Source organism: Thunnus thynnus, chromosome 22 (assembly GCF_963924715.1).
Source record: "Thunnus thynnus chromosome 22, fThuThy2.1, whole genome shotgun sequence".
Lineage (NCBI taxonomy): Eukaryota > Metazoa > Chordata > Actinopteri > Scombriformes > Scombridae > Thunnus > Thunnus thynnus.
The window spans coordinates 18,752,509-18,774,295 of record NC_089538.1 but is presented as its reverse complement, the minus strand read 5'-3'; the positions used below and the strand labels follow the sequence as shown (position 1 = coordinate 18,774,295).

Below are 21,787 nucleotides of genomic sequence, written 5' to 3'. Positions count from 1 at the left end.
ATAACCTTATAAATCAAAAGTGATCTGATTTGAAATCAATGTGTGCACCTTCGATCTTTACAGACTCAGATGAAGAAGGCCGAAGCAGAGTTTCAACAGATGATTCAGGACAGAATCAGAAAGAGTAAGGAGATCAAAAATTCAGTGGAGATGAGCAAAGCAAGTTTGCATTCTTGTGTTTTTCAGTTATATACATGAACATTTATGTGATAGAAACTTGTGTCCCCACTTGTTTTCACAAAAGCTGAGAGAGATTATTGTGTTGCCTACACTTTAATCAGACAATTTGCCACTAAATCTTTCACCAGCTCTAGAAGGAACAAAAGCAGTAATGAAAAAGGTTCCTACACAGCTACATATGATGTTTTTAGCCATTAGCAGGATGGCTATTGGATGGGTTACAGTGACATTAGGTACAGATATCCAGAGGTTATTATTATAATCCAGAGCTTCCTCTACCACTGTAACCGCCCGTAAATTGAATGTATGGATTTTGTGGTACTTTTTGTAAAAGGATCATAAATGTGAATTGAGTGTTGTCTTTCACTTTAAAAGAAGCTGCAGGAACACTGTTTTATGGTCCAGATAACTCAGTGGCAGCATGTCTTTCATTCAGCTTCATCCAGTAATATTTGCGCTATTCTATATGCTAATAAACATCAATTTATGCATATTTGCAGGAGGAATGATTACAACCAGAAAAACCTGTTTCAATCTTCATATGGGCACCTGACTGATGTTTTAAGATAGACTTGAAAAAATTGGCCTTGTTCCCAATTTCAAATTCTTGTGACTTTTGTTTACAAGCCCTGGTGAGCTTGTATTTCCACAATGTGAATCCAAACCACAGCAAAAATGTCGATTTCTGCTATGGTTTCAGACTAAAGAAAACCAGACAATCCTTGTAACAGCAACTCTTGTTCCACTGTTAATGTGCTTTGCTGTCTAATTCTGTAATTTTGTTTGTTGTGTTTCAGGTTGGCGATAAAACAGACTGGGATCTTGGCATGGTCAGGGAGTCCATCAACAGGAAGGGAGTCATCACGGTGCATCCCGACAGCAGTTTCTGGGCAATCTGCTGGCGAAAAGGTGGCAACCTGAGCCCCTCCACCTCCAGGAAACCCCACAGAAAGTGGGCATCTTCTTGGACTTTGAGGAAGGGGTGGTCTCCTTATACGATGCAGAAGCAAATACTCAGATTTATACTTACAGCGGGTGTGCGTTCACCGAGCCTCTCTACCCGTACTTAAACCCCTGTCTTCATGACAACGGGAAGAACACGGCCCCTTTGATTATCTGTCCTGTTGAGGTGAGGTTCACTGAAGAGACTGCAGAGTTTTAAACTGAAGTCCATGCACATTTCCTTATCTGTTATCTTTTTTTCCCTAAAGGTAAAAGGCCTAACCACCCTTTAAGATAAAGAGTAGCCTAGTTCTTATACAAATAATGGCTGATTATTGATGCACCAATCACAGCTGTGTCCACCTGTCACTCAGGCTGCTGAAATCATCTATTCTTCTCTACCAATCTGCTCATCGCTGGCAGTTATGAAGATTGTTCTTTAAAAATACATGTACTGATGTTTGTTATAAGTGCCCAGTGTTTTAAGATCCCTAAATTTTCTCCCAGATGTCTGTTGATGTGTTCAAACTCAATATGATTTAAGGTTAATGTTCAAAATATCAACAAAGTTGTATAGAAATTTGGGAGCACAAGTGGGCGCTGTAACAAAATCAGAACGACATTAACAAGAAGTGAAATACCTGATTGTTTGTTCTAATAATGGTCTGGTTTTGGGGTTAATATATATATATGTATTATCATGTTAATAGAAGACATGTCTATAGTTGATACTGTTTAACATTTTATTTATCCATTTGTAAAATAGGCATCACTTTCTCTTCAGTCATTTTTGTGCTCTATAAAATTTGATGTACTATAAAATCTATGCTTGGCATTTTTTATAATTGTATGGGCTTTTCTGCTCGACATATCAAATAATTTTGCTTTTTTTCCTTTTTTATTTATTTTTTTACCAAATACAGCTGCAATTTGGGAACAGATGATTTGACTTCTCTGTTGTCAGCTGCTGCTTTGAAAAGTCATGTTAGATTGTTGAATGCCAGACCTGTTTTACCACTGACAAATGCTGCTAATTAGAAATCACCTTAATATAAATCAGCTGTGAAGGATTGTTATGAAGTGACTTCAGAGTTTATGTTAATTTCCATTAGGTGTTTGTAGTATTTTGTAAAAGTGTACTGAAAATGAGAATTTTTATTGATGTTTACCCACATATTTGTACAAAGAGTGAAAGAATGTCGGTCTATATTTTTGCATTTATTATTTTAATATATGTCTGCTGCTTTTCTAGAACCAAGATGTGACTTAAAACAATGATCTATTGCTTTTTTTCCAATTTTTAAAAAAAATTCTTAATGTTTTCAGTTGATTTATTTTTGCTTACACTTATGAAGAAAAGAGACAAATGACCACAAGATCATGTTTATTCTGGAGGTGTAAGCTTTCATTGTACACAGGACTATATATATTCTTGCACTAATTACATAAACATAATAAAAAATGGAAAAACAAGTTTGGTTTTTACATTTTTGTCTTTTTTTTGGTTTGGTCTTATCTAAGTCCAACTGAAATTAAATTGCCTTTTTTGTCAACTACAACATACATATCTGCTCCCTGAATCACTTGTTCTGTGTTCTCCTTTGAGAAATTTATATTTTAAATTCTTTAATTTCATGATTGTGACCCCTAGTTTTACATTATTTTTGATTAAATACCTTTCTGTTTATCTGCCGTTACGTAGCTGAAGACCTCATTTTGAAATCTTGCACAAAGCAATAACATGGTGTTTTGATAGGCAGCGCAGACAGTCACACTGAGCCTGACAGCATCCTGCTACACAACACAAGAGCCAAAGACTCTGAACAAAAAGCCACATTAGCTTTCCTGCTAAAGTTTCCTTCTTATCTAACGTACAGACATGAACACGTCTTGTCCTGCACCTCAGCTTGTTGAACGAGCCACCAAACAAACATTCATGGGGGGGAAGTGCACCGCTAACATCAGTTAGCAAGCTAGATAGCTAATTAGCTGCTCAGCTGCAGCACATTACACAGCATGTAAACATATCTGATCAGTTAGATTCTGGTTTGGTCATTGCTCCATAAAATCCCTGTTAGCGACACACTGTCTGTCTATGACTTGTAGCTGCAGCAGTTTGTTTACTTTCCATTGTGCAACACTGTTAGCCTGCCAGCTAAACTATTAACAGTACATTTAAATAAAACATGGTGACGATTTGGACGATTAGGGATGATTAAATATGACTATTTTACATCTGGCATATGTTTTTGTTTGTAAAAAAAAACAACAAAAAAAACTAGAAATCCCACAGGGACTTTGAATGTAACTAGATTGTCCACCTCCCAAGTTACTGCTTCTGTTTCAACTGTGGCCACCACGACTGAACTGAAGTGACATCAAAACATTCACCAGGTGACGTGTGTCATTCATGAATAGATCAGTTGTTGAAAGGAAAAGTCCTGAAGCTTTATTACTCATCCTTTAGTTAACACTGGATATGTGTGTGATGTCAAGAACCGGTTGTGCAGCACATCCACTGATTAATTGCCGTTGTGTTGTCAATACTTCATTATTTACTACTAATTTGTAGACAAAGCAGCTCTTTGCTCCAACGTTACTTTATACACACTGGCAACATGTTGAGCTTCATTTTGACTGCAGTCTTTCAATTGGGCATGTTTTGGTTCTCATGTTTCACAGTTGTACTGCAGGTTGTGTCAGTTAAGATTAATCCTGTAGGTGCAGTTTTATTGGTCTGGTGATGTCTGATGTTATGTATTTACGGTGCCTGAATGCTGCTTTATAAGTACAGTGTGGTTATGTGACTTTTTCTGCCTTCACAAGTCAACCAAGATTGCCTGAACTCTCCTTTAGCTATTGTCTAGATTTTGGGTTACTGGGGGCTGTGAGTTGATACACTGGTTGTGATAAATATGGACCAAAGAAGGCTGCATTATGAGGAGCGTTTGAAATAGAACAGGCCTCGCGAGACCCTTAATTGGGATACATCGACTGTATCTTGATTGGCCGGAACCAGAGTCCAGGCTGGCGTCCTTTAAGAGAAAACTGGTGTTGCAGTCCAAAGCTGTCAGAGTCCAAAGCATAAATATACTGCACAGCACCACAAACACTCTTCCATTAACTGTGGAAGGTTTTCCAAAATTTTCTAACATCTAGTAAATCATTACAAAACAGAAAAAACAGAACAAAACCTTAAACATATCTATAAAAAGACATAAATGCAAATGAAACACAAATCAACATGACATGACAGTTTCACCTTTGAGCACGTGTACATGAGCACAATGATGACACAACTGTGATGAAAGCAGCCAATAGTCTGCTTAACCCATACACATTATTACATAACGTCCCACCTTCTTAGAAATGTAAAATGCATCCTGCATTCCTAACATGGTGTGCATTTTTTTGTAGACACTGTTACACAAAAGTCTTATGGCTACAGGAGTATAAAAGGTCAACACTTGGCCTACATAACTGACATTAGTTGCACATTAATTGTACTAGACTTTACCTTATTAATACCAACAAATGTTTTTTGCAAGCTGAACCTACACAAAAGATGCTTATATAATACTGGAGAGGTGTGTGCATGTGCTTGCACACACCTCATTTAATAGATGTCAATCTATTAAAAAGAAATCTAGCACCTTTCCTTCAATGTGACTTTATTATATAAGGTACTGAGTAAGATAATTAAATAATTGGCCGCAAACCAGACCAACCAACTCCCCCCTCAGAAATCTGCCTTCTCACCCTCTCTTGCCAAAGGAAACTTGTTTATGGGAATCTATCTACAAGTCTTTGAGATATTTCCTTCTGGACTGACATTGCCGCACAGTAAAGTAGTAAAAGTAATTTAAAAGAAGCTGGGACAGGAGTAAATAGTGCATTTGTGGTGGATTTGGTTTTGTTTTTTTCATGGAATTTTATTGACAATAAGAAAAATATAAAATATCACTAGATTTATCCTTTAAAAGTACACAGACAAGTTTGTAATTGGATTTAAGAAAATATTCTGATTCAGTGACGTTGTGGGCGTTTTTCACTGATCTCATCAGTACATATTGTTATTTTGTTTGTAAAGGACAGATTGTACTGTTAGATCTTAATCCTCCTGTCAGAATGAACTGTAGAAACACTATTGTGTCATGATAAGCAGGTTTAATTGGCACCATAGTGAATAATGACACGTGACAGTTGGTATTGTGAGTGTGAACATTCTGTGTCTGTTTTTCATGTTGTTGTTTTGAAGACGATCTGAAGGAACTGCCCTGGCATTTTATAATAAAAGGCTCTTTCACAAGCCACCTTGCAGCTGGCACATGAAGGCAGAGCATCTTTGCAATGTGGCTCCATGTCCCTCCTCCTTGTGTGATTAATTATTTTCAGGCAAGCTTCTCCTGAAGTTTAAACAGATAAAGCCAAGTAAATAACTTCTTCTTCCACTTAATGGTTGTGTATAGACTGATACAGGGCAGAGAAGTAAGAGAAATAAGACCATATTATGTTGTAATGATGCATGATCTCCATTTTAGAGCTGTAATTGATTTAGATTTTAATCACATCTTTTAACTGAGGGAAAAAATAGATTTTTAGATTATTTTTTTTATTTCGAACATGTTAAAATAACAATAAATAAAATATATAGGCAGCGAAAAAACAAAACAAAAAACAAAAATAATAGCAAATTTTCAGTAAGCAACACAAATAATAACCTTTCAATGTTTGAAAAGGGCATAGGATGAAATAAAGAACTTTTCTAGTACTACCCCCTTTTTTTGTATACTTTATTGATCAAATCAAAGCCAAAAAACATTCAAAACAACACAAGAGAATAAATATAACTTGCATAGAAACAATAACAACAAACAAAAACAACACAAGTCAACAAGACACTCTGTACCAAATCATATTAATCCAGTCCACCTCTTTGTTCATCCATTCTATATCTGTTCAATATGGGGTTTTTTTTTAAAATGAAATTAAACACAAAATCTAGAGATCAAAATGCAGTTGAAATGACAATTATATGTAAGCTTGATGTCTCAAAGTCGACCAGGATTGCCTGAACTCTCCTTTAGCATTTGTCTTGCACACAGTAGATTTGGGGGTTTTAGTCAAAAAAAATCAAGCACCTTTACAGGAAACAAGATCCAGGAAGGACAAATGTCAAGCAAGACTTCCTGGGTTTTGTTTTTTGTACTTTAACCCACCCCACTAAAGGGCACCTGTCATATGAGCCATCAGAACCACACAGCGCTTCCTTCTTCCATTGTGAACTAAGGTGATTAAATAATTGGTTGCAAACCAGACTGAACAACTGTTCATGCCAAAGGAAACTTTAAACCACAGTCTCAAAACAAACTCTTTGACTGTTTCTGAAGATGTTATAACTGCTGCATTATCAACAGCTAACAATAGCTTTCTGCAAAAAAGGCTTCTGGTATATTTAAAGGTGCAGTTTGTAGAATTTAATGGCATCTAGCAGGACGGACTTGACAGATATTGAATATAATATAACAAATATGTTTTAATTAGTTTATAATCATTACCTTTGAAATGAGCCCTTTATATCTACATAGGGAGCGAGTCCCCTTCCATGGAGGCCGCCATGTTGCACCACCATGTTTCTACAGTAGCCCAGAATGGTCAAACCAAACACTGGCTCTAGAGAGGGCCTCTCGAGTTTTTCGTGAGTTTTGCGGCCACCATAGGTTCCCCTACAACGCTTGGAAGGGGAGGGGTACTTATTTGACTGCAATCTGCAACCTCACTGCTAGATGCCACTAAACTCTACACACTGGACCTTAAAGGAACACAAACAGGTCAATGTAAAGGATAAGTCTAGTGTCATTCTGTATTTTTCCAAAACAATAATGCCTAAACCAACAATGTATTAGTTATTCCTTCTCTTTCTGTCCTCCTTACCCTGTCTGTGGTGTTCAGACACAACCCATTTGTTCCTACTAAAGATGTAAATCTTTAAAAACCGGTCAGAAATATATAGTTTTGATTTTTGATAAGATTAAGACAACAGTCTGGTAAGTCTGGTTATAGATAGATAGATAGATAGATAGATAGATAGATAGATAGATAGATGCTATGGTTCAGCTTATTGGAAATGTGAAAGCATCACAGTGCTACAGGAGAAAAAAAAAACACTACATACTACCTTGTTAGCTAAAGACAAAACAATAAACTTTCTAACTGCTAACATTTAGCCCATTAAGAAATGTGAGTTTATTAGTCACATTTTTGAATCTGGTCTTCTCCTCCTTGTTACCTCCACTGCACTTTGTCGGGGCATTACTCTGGATACATTTCAAGATACAAAATTGCACAAATTAAAGTTTTCTGTGTGTAAGTTCCTGTTTACCTGCAAGTAAAAGGGAATATTATTCTTAAGAATAGTTTATTATGTTAAATTTCAGTCAAATCACATGATAGATTGGAAGAAGTGCACATACATGTACAGATTTCAGTTGCTTATTTGTTGGCATTTTCACATCATTTTAGAAGGGTTTCTATCCTGATCAAGTTCCTGGCTGTTACTCAATGACTGACATAGTGTTGTTCCCGTAACACAAGGATCAAACTTTTTTATAAACAGTTCCAGTTACAGCTCACTCTGCAGCTTCTGTGTTGTATTGCAGTCACACAGACCCAACCCTTCAATCCTTCAACATCAACTGTTGCACATAATTAAAGCTCAGTGGTGAAATACAGTAACAGCAAAGTGAAAAAACCAGAAATACCAGAACAGTTGAGGTTATGTAAGGAAATATATCTGAATGGTGTCAGGAGGAGCTTAATAGTGGGTGTGACTGTGGACTTGTGTCTAAAACCACTGTTGGCCGCATCAGCACAGTATCTCATGAGGATGATCAGGACTCTTGAGATGTCAACCCACACAGGTGAGACGTTACTGATATTCAACTGCTGCTGCAAGAAAACAAACTTTTATACTGTGAGATTGATGCAGCGCAAAGCTGCTGCTACACAGGCTTCAATTAACATCATTCTGTAAATTTAAAACCTGTTCATAGCTGATGACAAACACCTTTATTTCAGAAAATGTACCAAAAAAATGTTGCTTACTGTTAAAATTATTAATTATCGACAGTAGGACTTCAACACAGATGTAACTCAATTAGTTAAGTTTTCAAATCAGCATGAGCATGCAAGTGCATAGGAATTTAAAAAAAAACTGTACAATTATTTAAAATGTACAGGACCAGTCTGTAAATTTACAATTTCAATATGCAGCATTACTGTATCATGATTTAAATTTAAAGAGTTAGTAACAGAGACATGATAGACATAAATACAAGAGAAAAATTCTACATCTTGTCAATCAGTCTTAACTCGGGTCACTTTAATTGCAGTATTTGTTCTTGTTATTTAGGTACCTCAAATTTCATCCCTTCTCATGAAGTGTTTACGTTATTTAATCAAACCTCTGTATTTGCAAGAGGTTGCAGCCACAGAGATGGTTCAATTCTAATCTCCAAATTTAGATTTATAACTGAAAAACTTCTCAAAACTTCACCAAAATCTACTTACTGTTTGTTCTTAACACAAGAACAGTAATTAATGTGTCATTAAAGGTAACTGAGCGTAAGTCTATTATATTTTATAGCTATTTATAAGATCTATTATTTCTTGTCTGGCAACAACTGGTCATTACATTATAATCTATCCTATGTAATTATAAATGTCATTGCAAAGTGCAATTCATTAGCAGCCTGTTGTACAGCAACTTAGTATTGTTCAGTGTTAGATTTCACTTTTTTACTCAATTACAATGAGTCATATATGTGCTACAATCCTGAAAAACTTTATTTTCTTTGTGTAATTATCATTCAGCATGTGTGTGCTGGCCCAGAAGTTAATAGGAACATTAACATGTGTTGACTAGAGTGACTTCAGCATGTAATACGGGCTGATGGCCAGTGTGTTTGAGTGTGTCAAAGCAGTGGGATATTGTTTTTCATGTTGTAATGATATGGCGAGTGAGCACTAGTGTATATATGTTTTATAAAAGTTATATGTCAGTACTAGTTTTACCTGAAAATATAATTAAATTACATGAACAAATAAATCAGTTTGCTTAAAAGTATTGCAGGAAAACTCCTCAAATAGACATTTTTTCTCACATTTTCAGTTTATTGTAATATTTTTATGTGATTAAATTTATGACCCAAGAGTCAGTAGGTTTTTAGTCCAGCTTGACATTAAACTAAAAGCTTTCACCAGTTCTCCTGAATAAATGTAGACGTGCAACATCAGATGTAATGTTGCAATGAGTAGAAACTATTTTTGGCTGGACTGAAAACACACCACTAGTTTAACAGGGTGAACAAAATTCCTGCTCTGTCAGATTTTTAGATATGGGTTTATGGCTTTCGCAAGAAGTCAAGCAAACATTTGAACTACACCTTTACCTGCGTGGGAGGAGAAAAACACTATTTGTGTCATGTTCAACCCTTCTTTTAGAAGCAAAAATTCCTTCCATACATGACATGTAATTTGTGCATACATGACCTCTGAGCATGTTTGAGTAAAATAATCTAATTTTCCAGTCAGGAACATGGCCTCCAAGCCGTTTGAGAAGCAGTTCCATTGCTGCATCTGTCTGGATATCTACACCGACCCCGTCTCCATCCCATGTGGACACAACTTCTGTCTGGACTGTATCGAACACTTCTGGGATACGAAGGACAAGTCGGAGTGTCCGCTGTGCAAAGAGACGTTTCGAGGTCGTCCAGACCTCAGGATCAACCGGAACTTTGCTGATATCATTGAATTCTTTAAAAGGTTTGTTATATTTATTATCTCAATAACGTTTATCTTTCAAATTCGTGTAAGCCATTTCAAAATGTGCTCTAAATTTAGAGCAAATTATTTGAATTAAATTGAAATTTAACTGAATTTAATTCAAATCAAAAGGTCTCTGTCACCCACACTAAAGCAAGAGGAGGATGTTGACGTTGCGGTGCGACTAGGAAGTGGGGAACATTCCCCAAAACAACTTTCAAAGGCTGACGATGTTCTTTGTGATATCTGTCACGAAAACAAGTTGACAGCGGCAAAGTCGTGCCTCGTCTGCCAGTTGTCTTACTGTGAAACTCACCTCATGTCTCACCTGAGGGATCCAGCCCTGCAGAGACACCGGCTGACGGATCCGGCTACCTTCGCCACCAGTCACCTTTGCAGAAATCACAACAAGCCTCTGGAGATGTTTTGCAAGACAGACCAGATACCCGTGTGTGTGGAATGCACAAAGAGGGACCACAAACAGCACAAGATCGTTCCCATGGAGAAGGAGAGCAAGAGGATCAAGGTGAGGAGGAGTTTATTTTATTGATCTAGACAAATTTGTTTATGTATTTTGTATTTTTTTAAGCAAGGAAATAAACTCGCAAGTAGCGTATTTCTCCCTGAAGCCAGTAAACAATTTCTTACAAGTTTTTGTACAATTCTTGTCTTAAAAACCCAAATCTTTCCTGGCTTTCGCAGACTCATTTGAGGCAGACAAAGTCCGACATTCAACAGCTGGTCCAGGCCAGACTGAAAAAAGTGGAAGAAATCAAACATTCAATGGATCTAAGCAAAGTAAGCTTTGCATGGAAGCATACTTAGAAAGATTTAATTAGTCAGGTTGGTCTGTTTTTACCTGTAAGTTTACACATTCTGTCACTTCATTCAACAGAAAATCACAGAGAAAGAGATTCAAAGCAGCGTTCAGGTCTGCAGCATGCTGATAAGCACCATTCAGAGACACCAGGCCGGGCTTGTCGAGGAGCTCAAGCAGAAGCAGGAAGAAGCTGAGACTAGAGCTAAGGAGCTGCTCGATGAGCTGGAGCAAGAAATCAATGACCTGCAGACGAGAAGCAGCGAGCTGCACCACCTGGAGCTCACCCAGAACCCTCTTCACCTCCTACAGGTTAGATATATGAACTACACTTCAGTATTTCTTTACTGTGGAAACATATCAAAACAGTACTCAAGAGTATATGTCCTTTTCTATTCTAGAGCTTCCCATCTCTAAGTAGACTCCCATCTACCAGGGACTGGTCTGAGGTCCCAGTCCACTCAGATAATTGCATGGGGACAGTGAGGAGAGGCATAGCTAAGCTTGTGGACATCAGCCAGGAGCTTGCAAACTCACTGTGTGCAGCAGGTCAGTAATCCTTTGATTGATTCACAGAATGACCAAAGATTTAAGAGACTCTTGTGAAATCAATACATGAAAATAACCCTTTTTTTCTCCCTTTTTACAGAAGCAGACAAGATGAATCAATACGCAGGTAAGCGCTCGATCAGACATCCAATTGCTTATTTCAGTAAATATGTTTAAATTGATCAGAGCCCCTTTTGAGTACTCAAAATTGTTTTTCTTTTCTATTTCTCTAGTCGATGTCACTCTGGATCCTGCGACTGCTTCAGGCTGGCTGGCGCTGTCTCCAGATGGAAAAAGGGTAAAGCATGACTGTGTTATCGCTAAATAATTAGTGTAAATGACTCACTTTTAAAAGGAGATTACAAGATTGTTTGGGTTTCTCACATTTAAGATTGGGATGGCATTGAAAAGGACATCTTTTTCAAGTTTGTGTGATATCTTTTGTTCTGACGCAGCAGGTTGAAAGCGTGTTGAGCCAAAATTGTTTTAGTGTTTGTGCTGAAACACCCCCTGCTGGCTTGTATTGCACTGTAATAGAGGTGGTGGTAATGTGACACTGACTTAAAAATGGAGGTGTGAAGAGGCATTAGAAGTGAAGCTAAAAGTGCTTTAATTGTTTATTTGGAGAACAATAACCAGCTGGTAGCTCTGCGTTATGATGATGATGATGATAGTGATGATAATGATGATGATGATGATCTTCAGGTGAGCATCAGCTGCCAGAAGAAGAAGGCTCCACTCCCAGACAATCCTCAGCGGTTTGACTCCTGTGTTTGTGTCCTGGGGAAACAAAGCTTTGCATCTGGAAGACGCTACTGGGTGGTTCAGGTAGGAGCTAATAAACATAAAAACACACTTTAAGCCAGCAGTACACTTAAAAAAATCTAATATATTGGGTCTTCAAAGGAACCATAGTTTTACACCAACATCTTTAAACTGGTTGATCAGACACAGCAAGCTACATATTATCTTTACTTTTAGGTACAAGTAACATGCACAACCGATCACAATTAATACTGTAATTATGACCAGTTTTAGGCATGTTTTGTGGGGATAAAGTAAAGGTTGTGCTGACATTTAGTGCACATATAATAGCGATTGTAACCAAATACGGAAGTACATTTGTGTCAAAAATCCACCTTTTTATTTCATGCATAAATATATTGGATTTGATTACTTGTGACATGTACTGTTGGTCTTAATCTGAATTGCCTTTTTTTTTTTTAAAAAAAAAAAAACATGTTGCATACACAGTAATGATGTAATGAATAGTATTTAACATCAGTTTAAACACTCTCTCTAGACTTTGCTAGTTTACTCTGCTGTTTCTTTTGTTGTTTTCATGGTATTTTTTTATTTTTCATTTGAAGTAATACCTTATTTAACATGTTATATTAAAAGAAAAGCTTAAAAATCACACAAGATATTCTCCATGTAGTAAATTCAAGCACAGTTGATCTAACTGTGATACGCTGTAAAAGTGCATCACACATTTTCATTGTGAGAAAGCACCTAGCAAATGTGTTTCTTAAGAATGTTTTGTTTTTCTCGGGTTTTATTGCCGCCTGTCTGACTCAATATTCTGGACGTTGTGTTTCAGGTTGATGATAAAACAGACTGGGATCTCGGCGTTGCCAGAGACTCTATAAACAGGAAGGGGGCCATCAAGGTGCGTCCCGACAGTGGTTACTGGGTAATCTGCCGACGGAAAGGCGGTAGCCTGAGTGCCTGCACCAGCCCCTCCATCACCCTCCACCTCAAAGAAACCCCACAGAAAGTGGGTGTCTTCCTGGACTATGAGGAAGGTGTGGTCTCCTTCTTTGATGTAGAAGCAAAGACTCACATTTATACGTACAGCGGGTGCACCTTCACTGAATCTCTCCACCCATACTTTAATCCCTGTGTTCAAGACAACGGCAAGAACACCGCCCCATTAGTGATCTGTCCTGTTGAGGTAGGGGTCAGAGAACGACAGGATGTACTCATTGAGGCAGCTGTATGATGTGTCAAAAGAAAGGGAGTTGCAAACCAATGTTCAAAAAAGCAGATATCTAAGTTCTTGTTCAATAACATTTTTTGACCATTTTGGTTGAGCCACCTTTTTTTTTTTACATTTATTGTATAATAGTATTTGACCAACATTGACCTGCAACAGGCCGAAATTTACGCTCTGTGGAAGACATGAGGCACATGTTTTCACTGCCTACAACATGGCAGTAAGACAACATGAATTGTCTGCTTTTTAGAATTTAGAATTTTTCACTGTTTTATTATTCAAAAGAATCTTTACAAAATGTTACCATGTCATGACTCTAAAATTTATATGAACTTTATTCAGTGCCATACCCATATGACTGGGTGTGAGCCTGCTCATTTCTGAGCAGTAATTATGTTATAAAACAATATGACAGCTGGTGAATGCCTTTGTTTTTATGGATCTTTGTTAGTGTTTTAACTATACCCTGACCTACATCAGATGATGGTTTCTTATTGTGTAAAAACTGGTTTTCAGATCAAACAATTAAAACAGTACACACCTCTAAAGACTCACCTATTTCTTTGACATTGCTAGTAACAGCAACAAAACACTGAGAGCATTTTTAGTCCCTGTATGTATGCATTTTTTCCACCTTTTTAGAATCAAAAATGTTGAGTGTATGACAGTTAACCTCCCTAGAGACCACACGTTTGTCTGTTCATTTTACCCTTCCCTTCCAGTGCTGAACAATTTGGATCTCTCTCTCTTATCTAAAAGGAAACTATAGATTAGATTTGATTCACTTCTTGCACAAATGACATGATCCCAATCAGCCCAAAAGCCATGGAAACCTATTCTCTTCATTATAAATAGCACTCTTTCCACTGGCTCTTTCACTTCTAGCCTAAAGCATGCTGTAGTCTCACAGCTGTTGAAAACCCTTACAGTGAAGACCCACTAGAAGCGAATAATTCACACAACATCGCCTTCGCCACTTCTCCATTGTCACTATGGGCATGTCAACACCTGCTGGCAAGAACGTGGAGATGTTTACTTCATAATGTCAACAAGTTTTTAGCTTGTTAACATTTCTTAGCAATAAACAAGTAAATAAATAACTCACCGCTTTCTCTGACAGTTTGCACTACTTTGTGCCAATCTGCATTTCTTTTGTCCATGTCCTTGGAATCTGGTAGAGAAGGGTCATATGAAAGTGGATTTCTCTCCTCCATGGACATCTTCCCATAGCTTGTTGGTCTACCATCAATCACAGTCTGCACTCCCATGTTTTCAATCCTACATTTGTGACTAAACATATTGAGTTGTACTTTGTTAGGTCTTTTCTTTCTGTGCAAGCTGTACCCCTGGAGTTCCTCAGGGGTCAATACTAGGCCCAATGCTCTTCTCAGTTGATGGTGTTAATTTCCATGCAGATGATATCCAGCTACATATCTTTCTAAAACCCAATGAATTCGCCCCATTCTGGGATGTGATATGAAGTGGTGGATGTCACAAATTCTTTCTCCAGTTTAATGAGATAAATTCTGTGAAAAATTTTATTTGTCACCTCAGAACATAACAGCTTTGCCAAATCGTTTGTTTTGTTTTTCTAAACCTGCATGAAAGGGATGTTTTTGTCAGAAATGACAGATTTTTTCCCCATAGAACGGATACATAGCAGTTTGGGATAAAGTCTTTCATTTCCGGTATCCGATGTGTGATCTGAGTTAAAAGAGAGGAGGAGGAAGGGGGGGGAGGAACGGGTAGGGGGTCGAGGAGACGTGAGAACAGAAGGGCCGCAATGCTCGTGATGTAATTAAACGTCTGCTCAAACACTGGGGTTTCCTGGAACAGAGAGATAGAGGAAGAGAGATGGGGAAAAGAGAGGGAGAGAAGCAGAGATAAAGCTGCAGGTAAGGGGAGAACCGGGCTGTTGGGATGCTCTAACTTTACTGAGGCAAGCTGGTTACTGTATCTCACTGCAGAGCCAAAGCTAAGAGTGAGAGGTGGGTGTTTTTCACTTTTCTTCTCAATTTTGTTCATGACATACTTACTGTATACAAGTTGCAAGGGTAGTTTTTCTTGAAAATGCTTGTTCTATTTATTGTTGGGTGTGATATTGAAGCGCTACTTGTGGTTAGTCGTCTGACTTTGCAGAATGATGCAATATCTTTAGTAATGTTTAATGAAGTCTTCCAGTTTCACTACGCTGAACAGATGTTTTATCATTAATCAAAGGATGAAACAACTGCTGTGTGACTTTTGGCAATTGGTAATAGTGTTCTCAAATAATGTGGGTGTACTTTAAGACAGAGCTGGAATATGTGTTTGCAGTACTCTATGTGTGTGTGTTTATGTAAAGGAATGCAAGAACAGAAACAGAGATTCAATTGGAAACGTGCAGGGGGGGAAAGAGGGGGAGTATTTACCCACAGATGGCCTCTCGGTGGTGGGATTGTGATAGTCCACTATCCCCCCTATTGAGTCCAGCTGGCAGCACTCAGGGCCTCTTCCTGGCCAAAGCATTACCTCATCACTTTTCTTCTTCAAATAATTTTTCTTGTATTTTTTATTGCCATCCACTTATGCACGTTATTGGATGTTGGATTTCTCCTGTCTTATGTGATCTGGGCCATTTCATGTTACAGCACCGTAGATTTTAACATTGCTGGACAGCCAAATATATTGGTGTGATGTGATTTTTAAAATATACCTAAAGCCACGATGCAAGTTTAAAGAATTTCCACAGGTGACCAATGTAATAAACACATTGATATTTATACAGTGAAGATTTGTGGCAGAAATGTGCCACCAGGAAGTTGGAGATGCTGGAGATTGTGTATTTTGTTGCCCTTTTTTGTCTGATTTTAATTCAGTTTTATTTTAGATAATAACCTTGCATGAAATAGATACATAGTGGCTTCTATAGAAGCCCCCACTAACTGTATTTATCTAACCCTGTCTCCCAGAAATTAGGTTTACATTATCCTGTTTTGCACCAGCAAATACATTTTGACAGAAACATAATGCTGCCCAAATTTGGGTTTTTTTATCAGCATTATTAGAAAAAGGTTTTAATTAACATATCTGTAAATGTGCACTTAACATTTTTGCAAGACAATCACTGACATATCATTTGTTTTCCTACAAAATTTGCTCACTGCAACTTAAGCATTATTAAATATTTTAATGGTTATGTTTAGGCACTCACAGCACTTGATTAAGGTTAAGGAACTGGTCTTTGCTAATACTGAAAAATTATTTGGTTAAATATTAATAAAGTCAATATATGGTTGTATTAACCATAAATTCTAAATTTAAAATATGATGCAGACAGTAGAATATCACATACATAAAATATGTGAAATTGTCATGTGCAAAATTGTGCTTTTATTTCTCTTCTAGTCAAACAGGCCTGAAACATTGACAGCCAAGTGATTTGGACTTCTTTGTCAGTATCCAACTAGCTGATGGGCATTCTCACTGTGATCTGAGGAGCTCAATAGCCTCCATTTTTACTGTCCATATAAGGACTTCCTGTCTGCTGTTATGGGAGGCCACCATCTTGGTGCCAACTAATAGCCCTCTCCGAAGAGACGCCATCTCCACCCAGTCTTGGCAGAACTGTTAGTTGAGGATTCATGTCCCACGGGATGCGAGAAATCCTTGGTTGATGTGTTCTTTTCGGATGAAATTATGACCCTGTTGCTAAAGTGAGGTGCGCTCCAACCACATCTTCACGTTCTCGCTGAAGATTTGTGGTGGCCATACTGTTTCTGAGGATCTTCCTCAGTGTGGGGGGAGTGAAAACACCAACGAAGACCTAACAGGTCTCAAAGCTCGTCCTCATTTGGAACTATGCCCTATCCATCTCCTCCCGCTTCACTCTACTCTGCTCCCCGCTCTGTCTTTTTCGTTGGACTGCTGCTTCTCATCCATTGGGGGCCATCAGAGGTCAGTTGCCAGAATGACACAGAGCCAATCGTGTTGGAGGGAAAGTGTCTGGTGGTGTGCGACTCCAACCCCACAGCAGAGCCAGCGGGTAATGCTCTGGGCATGTCGGTAAGGTCAGGAACTGGTCGGGTGGCCTTTTCAGCCATCCGTAACACCAACCATGAACCCTCAGAGATGAGCAACCGCACCATGACAATCTACTTTGACCAGGTGGGTTTCGGTAGTATTTGTGCTAATATGCTTCTTGTTTATTGGTAACAAGGATTCAGCAGCTTATTATCTGGATGATGTCCAGATGAACCTTAGCTTCACAAAGACAGCCCAATCTAGCAGTGCTCAGTGGGAATTGATGAAAATAAATTTGAACTCAGCATTGCTTCAGTCTTTTGTTCCCGTCTTGGCATTTTGGTTAATCCAAGAAAAAAAGTCAGTTGGCTTTGCAAAAAAAAAGTTTAAAAGTTGAGTTCACAGAGAGTTCATACACGTCTAACCACTTGCAGAGCATCCCAGAAGAAACAAAATATTTTACCTCTTCTGCGCCAGATTGGATGAACACTCCAATTGCTGTACTGGTCTGTGATTGGATTTATGTTTCTGATTGTAAAAACAAAACAAAAACGAGGACGCCTACTAGAGATGTTAGTTAAGTGGGTTCCTGAATATATTGGAGGTACAAAAAACATTATGCAGCCACAGAATGGTGTTTCATTTTATATCAGCAATGCATAGTTTAAATAGTTCATGAAGTTCAGGAGAGAAAGAGTTATGAAATCTTTGTAACTGATTGATGTTGAGCTCAGTGGAGTCTCAGTGGATGTTTTCTGGACAAAAAGCATGATTTCTACAAAGCTAATTACATATAATCTTAACTCAAGTTACCCATTTAAACATACACTACATTGCCAAAGGTATGTGGAGACCCAGACATGGTGCGTACTCTTCTGGGATGGTTCACAAGATTTTGTTGGAAGCATGCTGTAGCATTAAGATTCCCCTTCATTGAAACTTTAGGTTTAGTTTTAGGTAGGCTTTTCAGGGACCGAACAGTAAAGTCCTAGACTTCTTTAATAGTTGTCCGTGGTGCTTTCACAGATCATCAACCATTTAACAAAATGGGGACAAGAGTTCATTGTCTGACGAAATATCACAACACAAGCACCAAATGTGGACAATTGAATCCCAAGAATAAGCAGTCCACAGCTTTTAGGATGTACTCAAGACAAAAGGCAACATGGACTCACATAACATCACATTATAAGGGACAACAGTAATGTGACACTAGTTGTGAAAATGCAGTGATAAAAAGTGAATAAAAGACTAGAGATGACAAACATATTAAGATACCATCATTTAATTCAGGAACTTTGACACTAAGGGTCCAAATCATAAAATGAAGCCTCAGACCAAAATGTATAGTGTAACTTGTAGCTCCCCCATTTTCTACATGTTAAATAGTGAGCTCAATTTAAGTTGTTTGTCTTTGTTCTGTGTTTTCGCCTCCTGCAATCATAACTGGATCTATGATAATACTGCCTGCAAATACTGCAAATAAACAGGATCTATTCCCATTGACTCCCCAGTCACTGATCACACTATAAACACAGAAGGCACACTGCATTACTGGCAGCAAACATTATAACCTGAGTCATTATCGGTATCTAAATTATCATCATCAACAGGGCCACAAACACCAAGCTGCATGTCTCATATTAATTTGTTAGCCTGGAAGTATTGCATAATAATGATACTAAGCAGTAATGCTGAGTAATGAATGCAATTTCTAGGAACTGTGACTGAAAACCAATAATGAAAAAAGAGATGTACAAACCAGACCAGACATGACGAGTCCTATATGTCATGTTCGGTCTGGTTTATACGTCATTCTCTTTTCTATTGGTTTTCAGAGTGGTTTGTGTCTTGCAGTGGGTGTACTGCATCTTCTTTCAAAAGTCCTGCTAGAACACTTTTTTCACATCCTCATTTTCTTGTTCTTCAAATTAGCGTCAAAGAGAGTGGGCAGGATTTAAGTGCTTGATGATGAAAAATTTGATGAAAAAACATAATTGTGGCTCAACAAATATCACAAACCTTCCTCGAATTACATATTTTTGATCAAATATTAAAAAATTGAATGGACTATTAGAAGCTTGACTCAAGGCCTGATTGTACTACTTCTCTCTCTTTTTCTTTTTTTCCTTTTCAGATCTTAGTAAACGTTGGCGGCCATTTTGACCCAGCGAGGAGTATCTTTGTGGCTCCCAGAAAAGGAGTCTACAGTTTCAGCTTTCACGTGGTCAAAGTATACAACCGGCAGACAATACAAGTAAGAAGAACCACTTTCAAAGCAATTCCACTTTTAGTAAAGCTGTTTTTTTTTTTTACTTTGACTTGTTTCAAGCATTTACTGTATTAGCTTCCTCTCCCGTTGAGCTGTTAAGGCGTTGACAGCAACACAAAACATTTAATTGTCAACATTTAATTTAATCCAAATATTCTCTCGCCAAGTGGCATATGAAACGTCTGTGAAGATTCTCAGTCATCCAGGTCACGGTTATCCAAGGAGGATTGAATCGAGAGGTGGGGGATAAATGGTGTCGTTGACCTCCTCCCCTGTTGAGTTTATCCTGTCCTATTTTGGATAGAGAGGACAGATGGTTTGAAACAGGAATGAAGGAGGCCATATACATCAAATTAGAGAAACCATCTCTTAACAGGGGGAGGAGGTCTACGACACCACTTATCTCCCACCTACAATGCTGTCCTTTCATCCCTTCCCAGGAGATTTAACAGCTATTAACATTTGGCCTCGTGACAACTCCAGCGACTGTCATTTACACTTGGCCTCAAGTGAGTCCACAGACCTTAACGACTGTCATTACAACAGCCAGGAGCACTAACAAAACAAGTGGTATCAATGACCTTGATAATGACCCCACAGAGGTTAAATACCTGGGACTCCCCACCAGTCAGTTAGAACTGAAGAAGCCCGTTGGATGAGAAGCGAAACATCTTCAAGTATCTACAACCAAGTCAGTTGCCCTTGATTCAACCCTCCTTGGATGGCGTATGAAACCTTTCACAACAAAGTAGATGAACTGAAAAATATCTGGTTGTCAAGCTAAACAACATCCAGAAAAGCTGACATTTTGAAAATACAGGGTTTCATTCAAGTCTCCCTTTTTTTCCAGGTGAGTCTGGTTCTCAACGGCTGGCCAGTGATCTCGGCCTTCGCAGGTGATCAGGACGTGACCAGGGAAGCTGCCACCAATGCAGGGCTGGTGTTGATGGAGAGAGGCGACAAGGCTTACCTCAAACTGGAGAGGGGGAACCTGATGGGAGGGTGGAAGTACTCCACTTTCTCTGGGTTTCTGGTGTTTCCCTTGTAGGGTGGGGGTGAGCAAGTTAGTGATTAGAAGGGTTTATGTTCTTGTAATAGCTAAGGGTATTGATAAAGAGGGCAAGGTTCAGAAAGGAGGAAGCATCAATAGTTAAACATCCAATTCCACGCTGAAACCAGGAGCAACATCAAACTGCTTTGATGCATCTTCATTTGTATCAGAAAAATGGGTGAATTCCCTCTGCACCAAATAATCCTGAATGTAATTTCCATTTCCATTGCACTTTTATGACTCAGTGTCTTTTGTCTGGCTAGTAGACTGTGATGTGTTGTCTATGCTTGCTTATACCCGGTGTCTGAGGTGTGTTATTTTCCTTCAATGCATGAAATACAGCGTAGAAAATGTTTGTGGCAATAAAGAAAATTACTGTCTATTCTCTGATATGAGGAAAGAAGAATGGTGTCTGTGAACTTCTAATTAGCATTAGCTTGCCGGCTAAATGTTTAGCAATAATACTACAGCAGTATGCAGCATATAGATGATAAACATTACCTGCAATGGCTGTTGTCGTTGTATCGTGTTGACTAAGCTAGTTAACTACCACACCTGTACAAACCATGGTCCAGTTTCTTCTCTGGACACGCTCATCTCCTTATCATTCATGCATAAAATTGGAAATGTTGTCAGGAAAACATTAAATGTGGGGAAATTAGGGAATAGATGAACACTTAAATGTGTGCCAAGACCAAAAAATGGAAAAATGACAGAATTGAAGAATAAAGTTAGCTAGTCAAAGAGTAAAATAAATAAATTTATTTTATCAACTGAATGGCAACAAAGGAAAGAAATAAAAAAAACTTTTTTCTTTTGTAACCAACTAACTGGAGGTTAAATAAAAAATATAAAGCTTTATATTTCTTTTACAATCCCAACGTAATTATTCAACTATTTATTGATGTATTCAGTTAGATTTTTGACTGGTCTGGTAACCTTTTACTACATTTGTCATTTAAAATCAGATTTTTTTGGAATTAATGGTTTTATTATCAGATATGAGTTCAAGTTTTTCTACTATGGTAAAAAAATCCACTGAGACTAGCAAACTTGTTAAAAAATAAATATGCAAGATAATAAAAGCCCACCCTAGCTGGTAATTATTCTTAATTAATGTTATTTAATAATTTATGTCTTAATTAATCTAACACC

At 38.0% G+C, this 21,787-nt stretch overlaps 2 protein-coding genes across 2 annotated transcripts; both read left to right on the top strand.

The window, feature by feature from the left end:
- Positions 1-9,511: 9,511 nt before the first annotated feature.
- LOC137174470 (E3 ubiquitin-protein ligase TRIM39-like) lies at positions 9,512-13,832 on the top strand. Its single transcript, XM_067579768.1, has 9 exons — positions 9,512-9,945; positions 10,078-10,471; positions 10,648-10,743; positions 10,841-11,074; positions 11,164-11,311; positions 11,412-11,438; positions 11,545-11,609; positions 12,017-12,139; positions 12,912-13,832. Exons 1-9 carry the CDS (start codon positions 9,719-9,721, stop codon positions 13,311-13,313), a joined length of 1,716 nt encoding a protein of 571 aa, XP_067435869.1. The 5' UTR covers positions 9,512-9,718; the 3' UTR covers positions 13,314-13,832.
- A 2,869-nt stretch (positions 13,833-16,701) lies between these two features.
- Positions 16,702-21,001, top strand: si:dkeyp-74b6.2 (cerebellin-1). Its single transcript, XM_067579648.1, has 3 exons — positions 16,702-17,453; positions 19,447-19,566; positions 20,432-21,001. Exons 1-3 carry the CDS (start codon positions 17,148-17,150, stop codon positions 20,627-20,629), a joined length of 624 nt encoding a protein of 207 aa, XP_067435749.1. The 5' UTR covers positions 16,702-17,147; the 3' UTR covers positions 20,630-21,001.
- Positions 21,002-21,787: the final 786 nt, after the last annotated feature.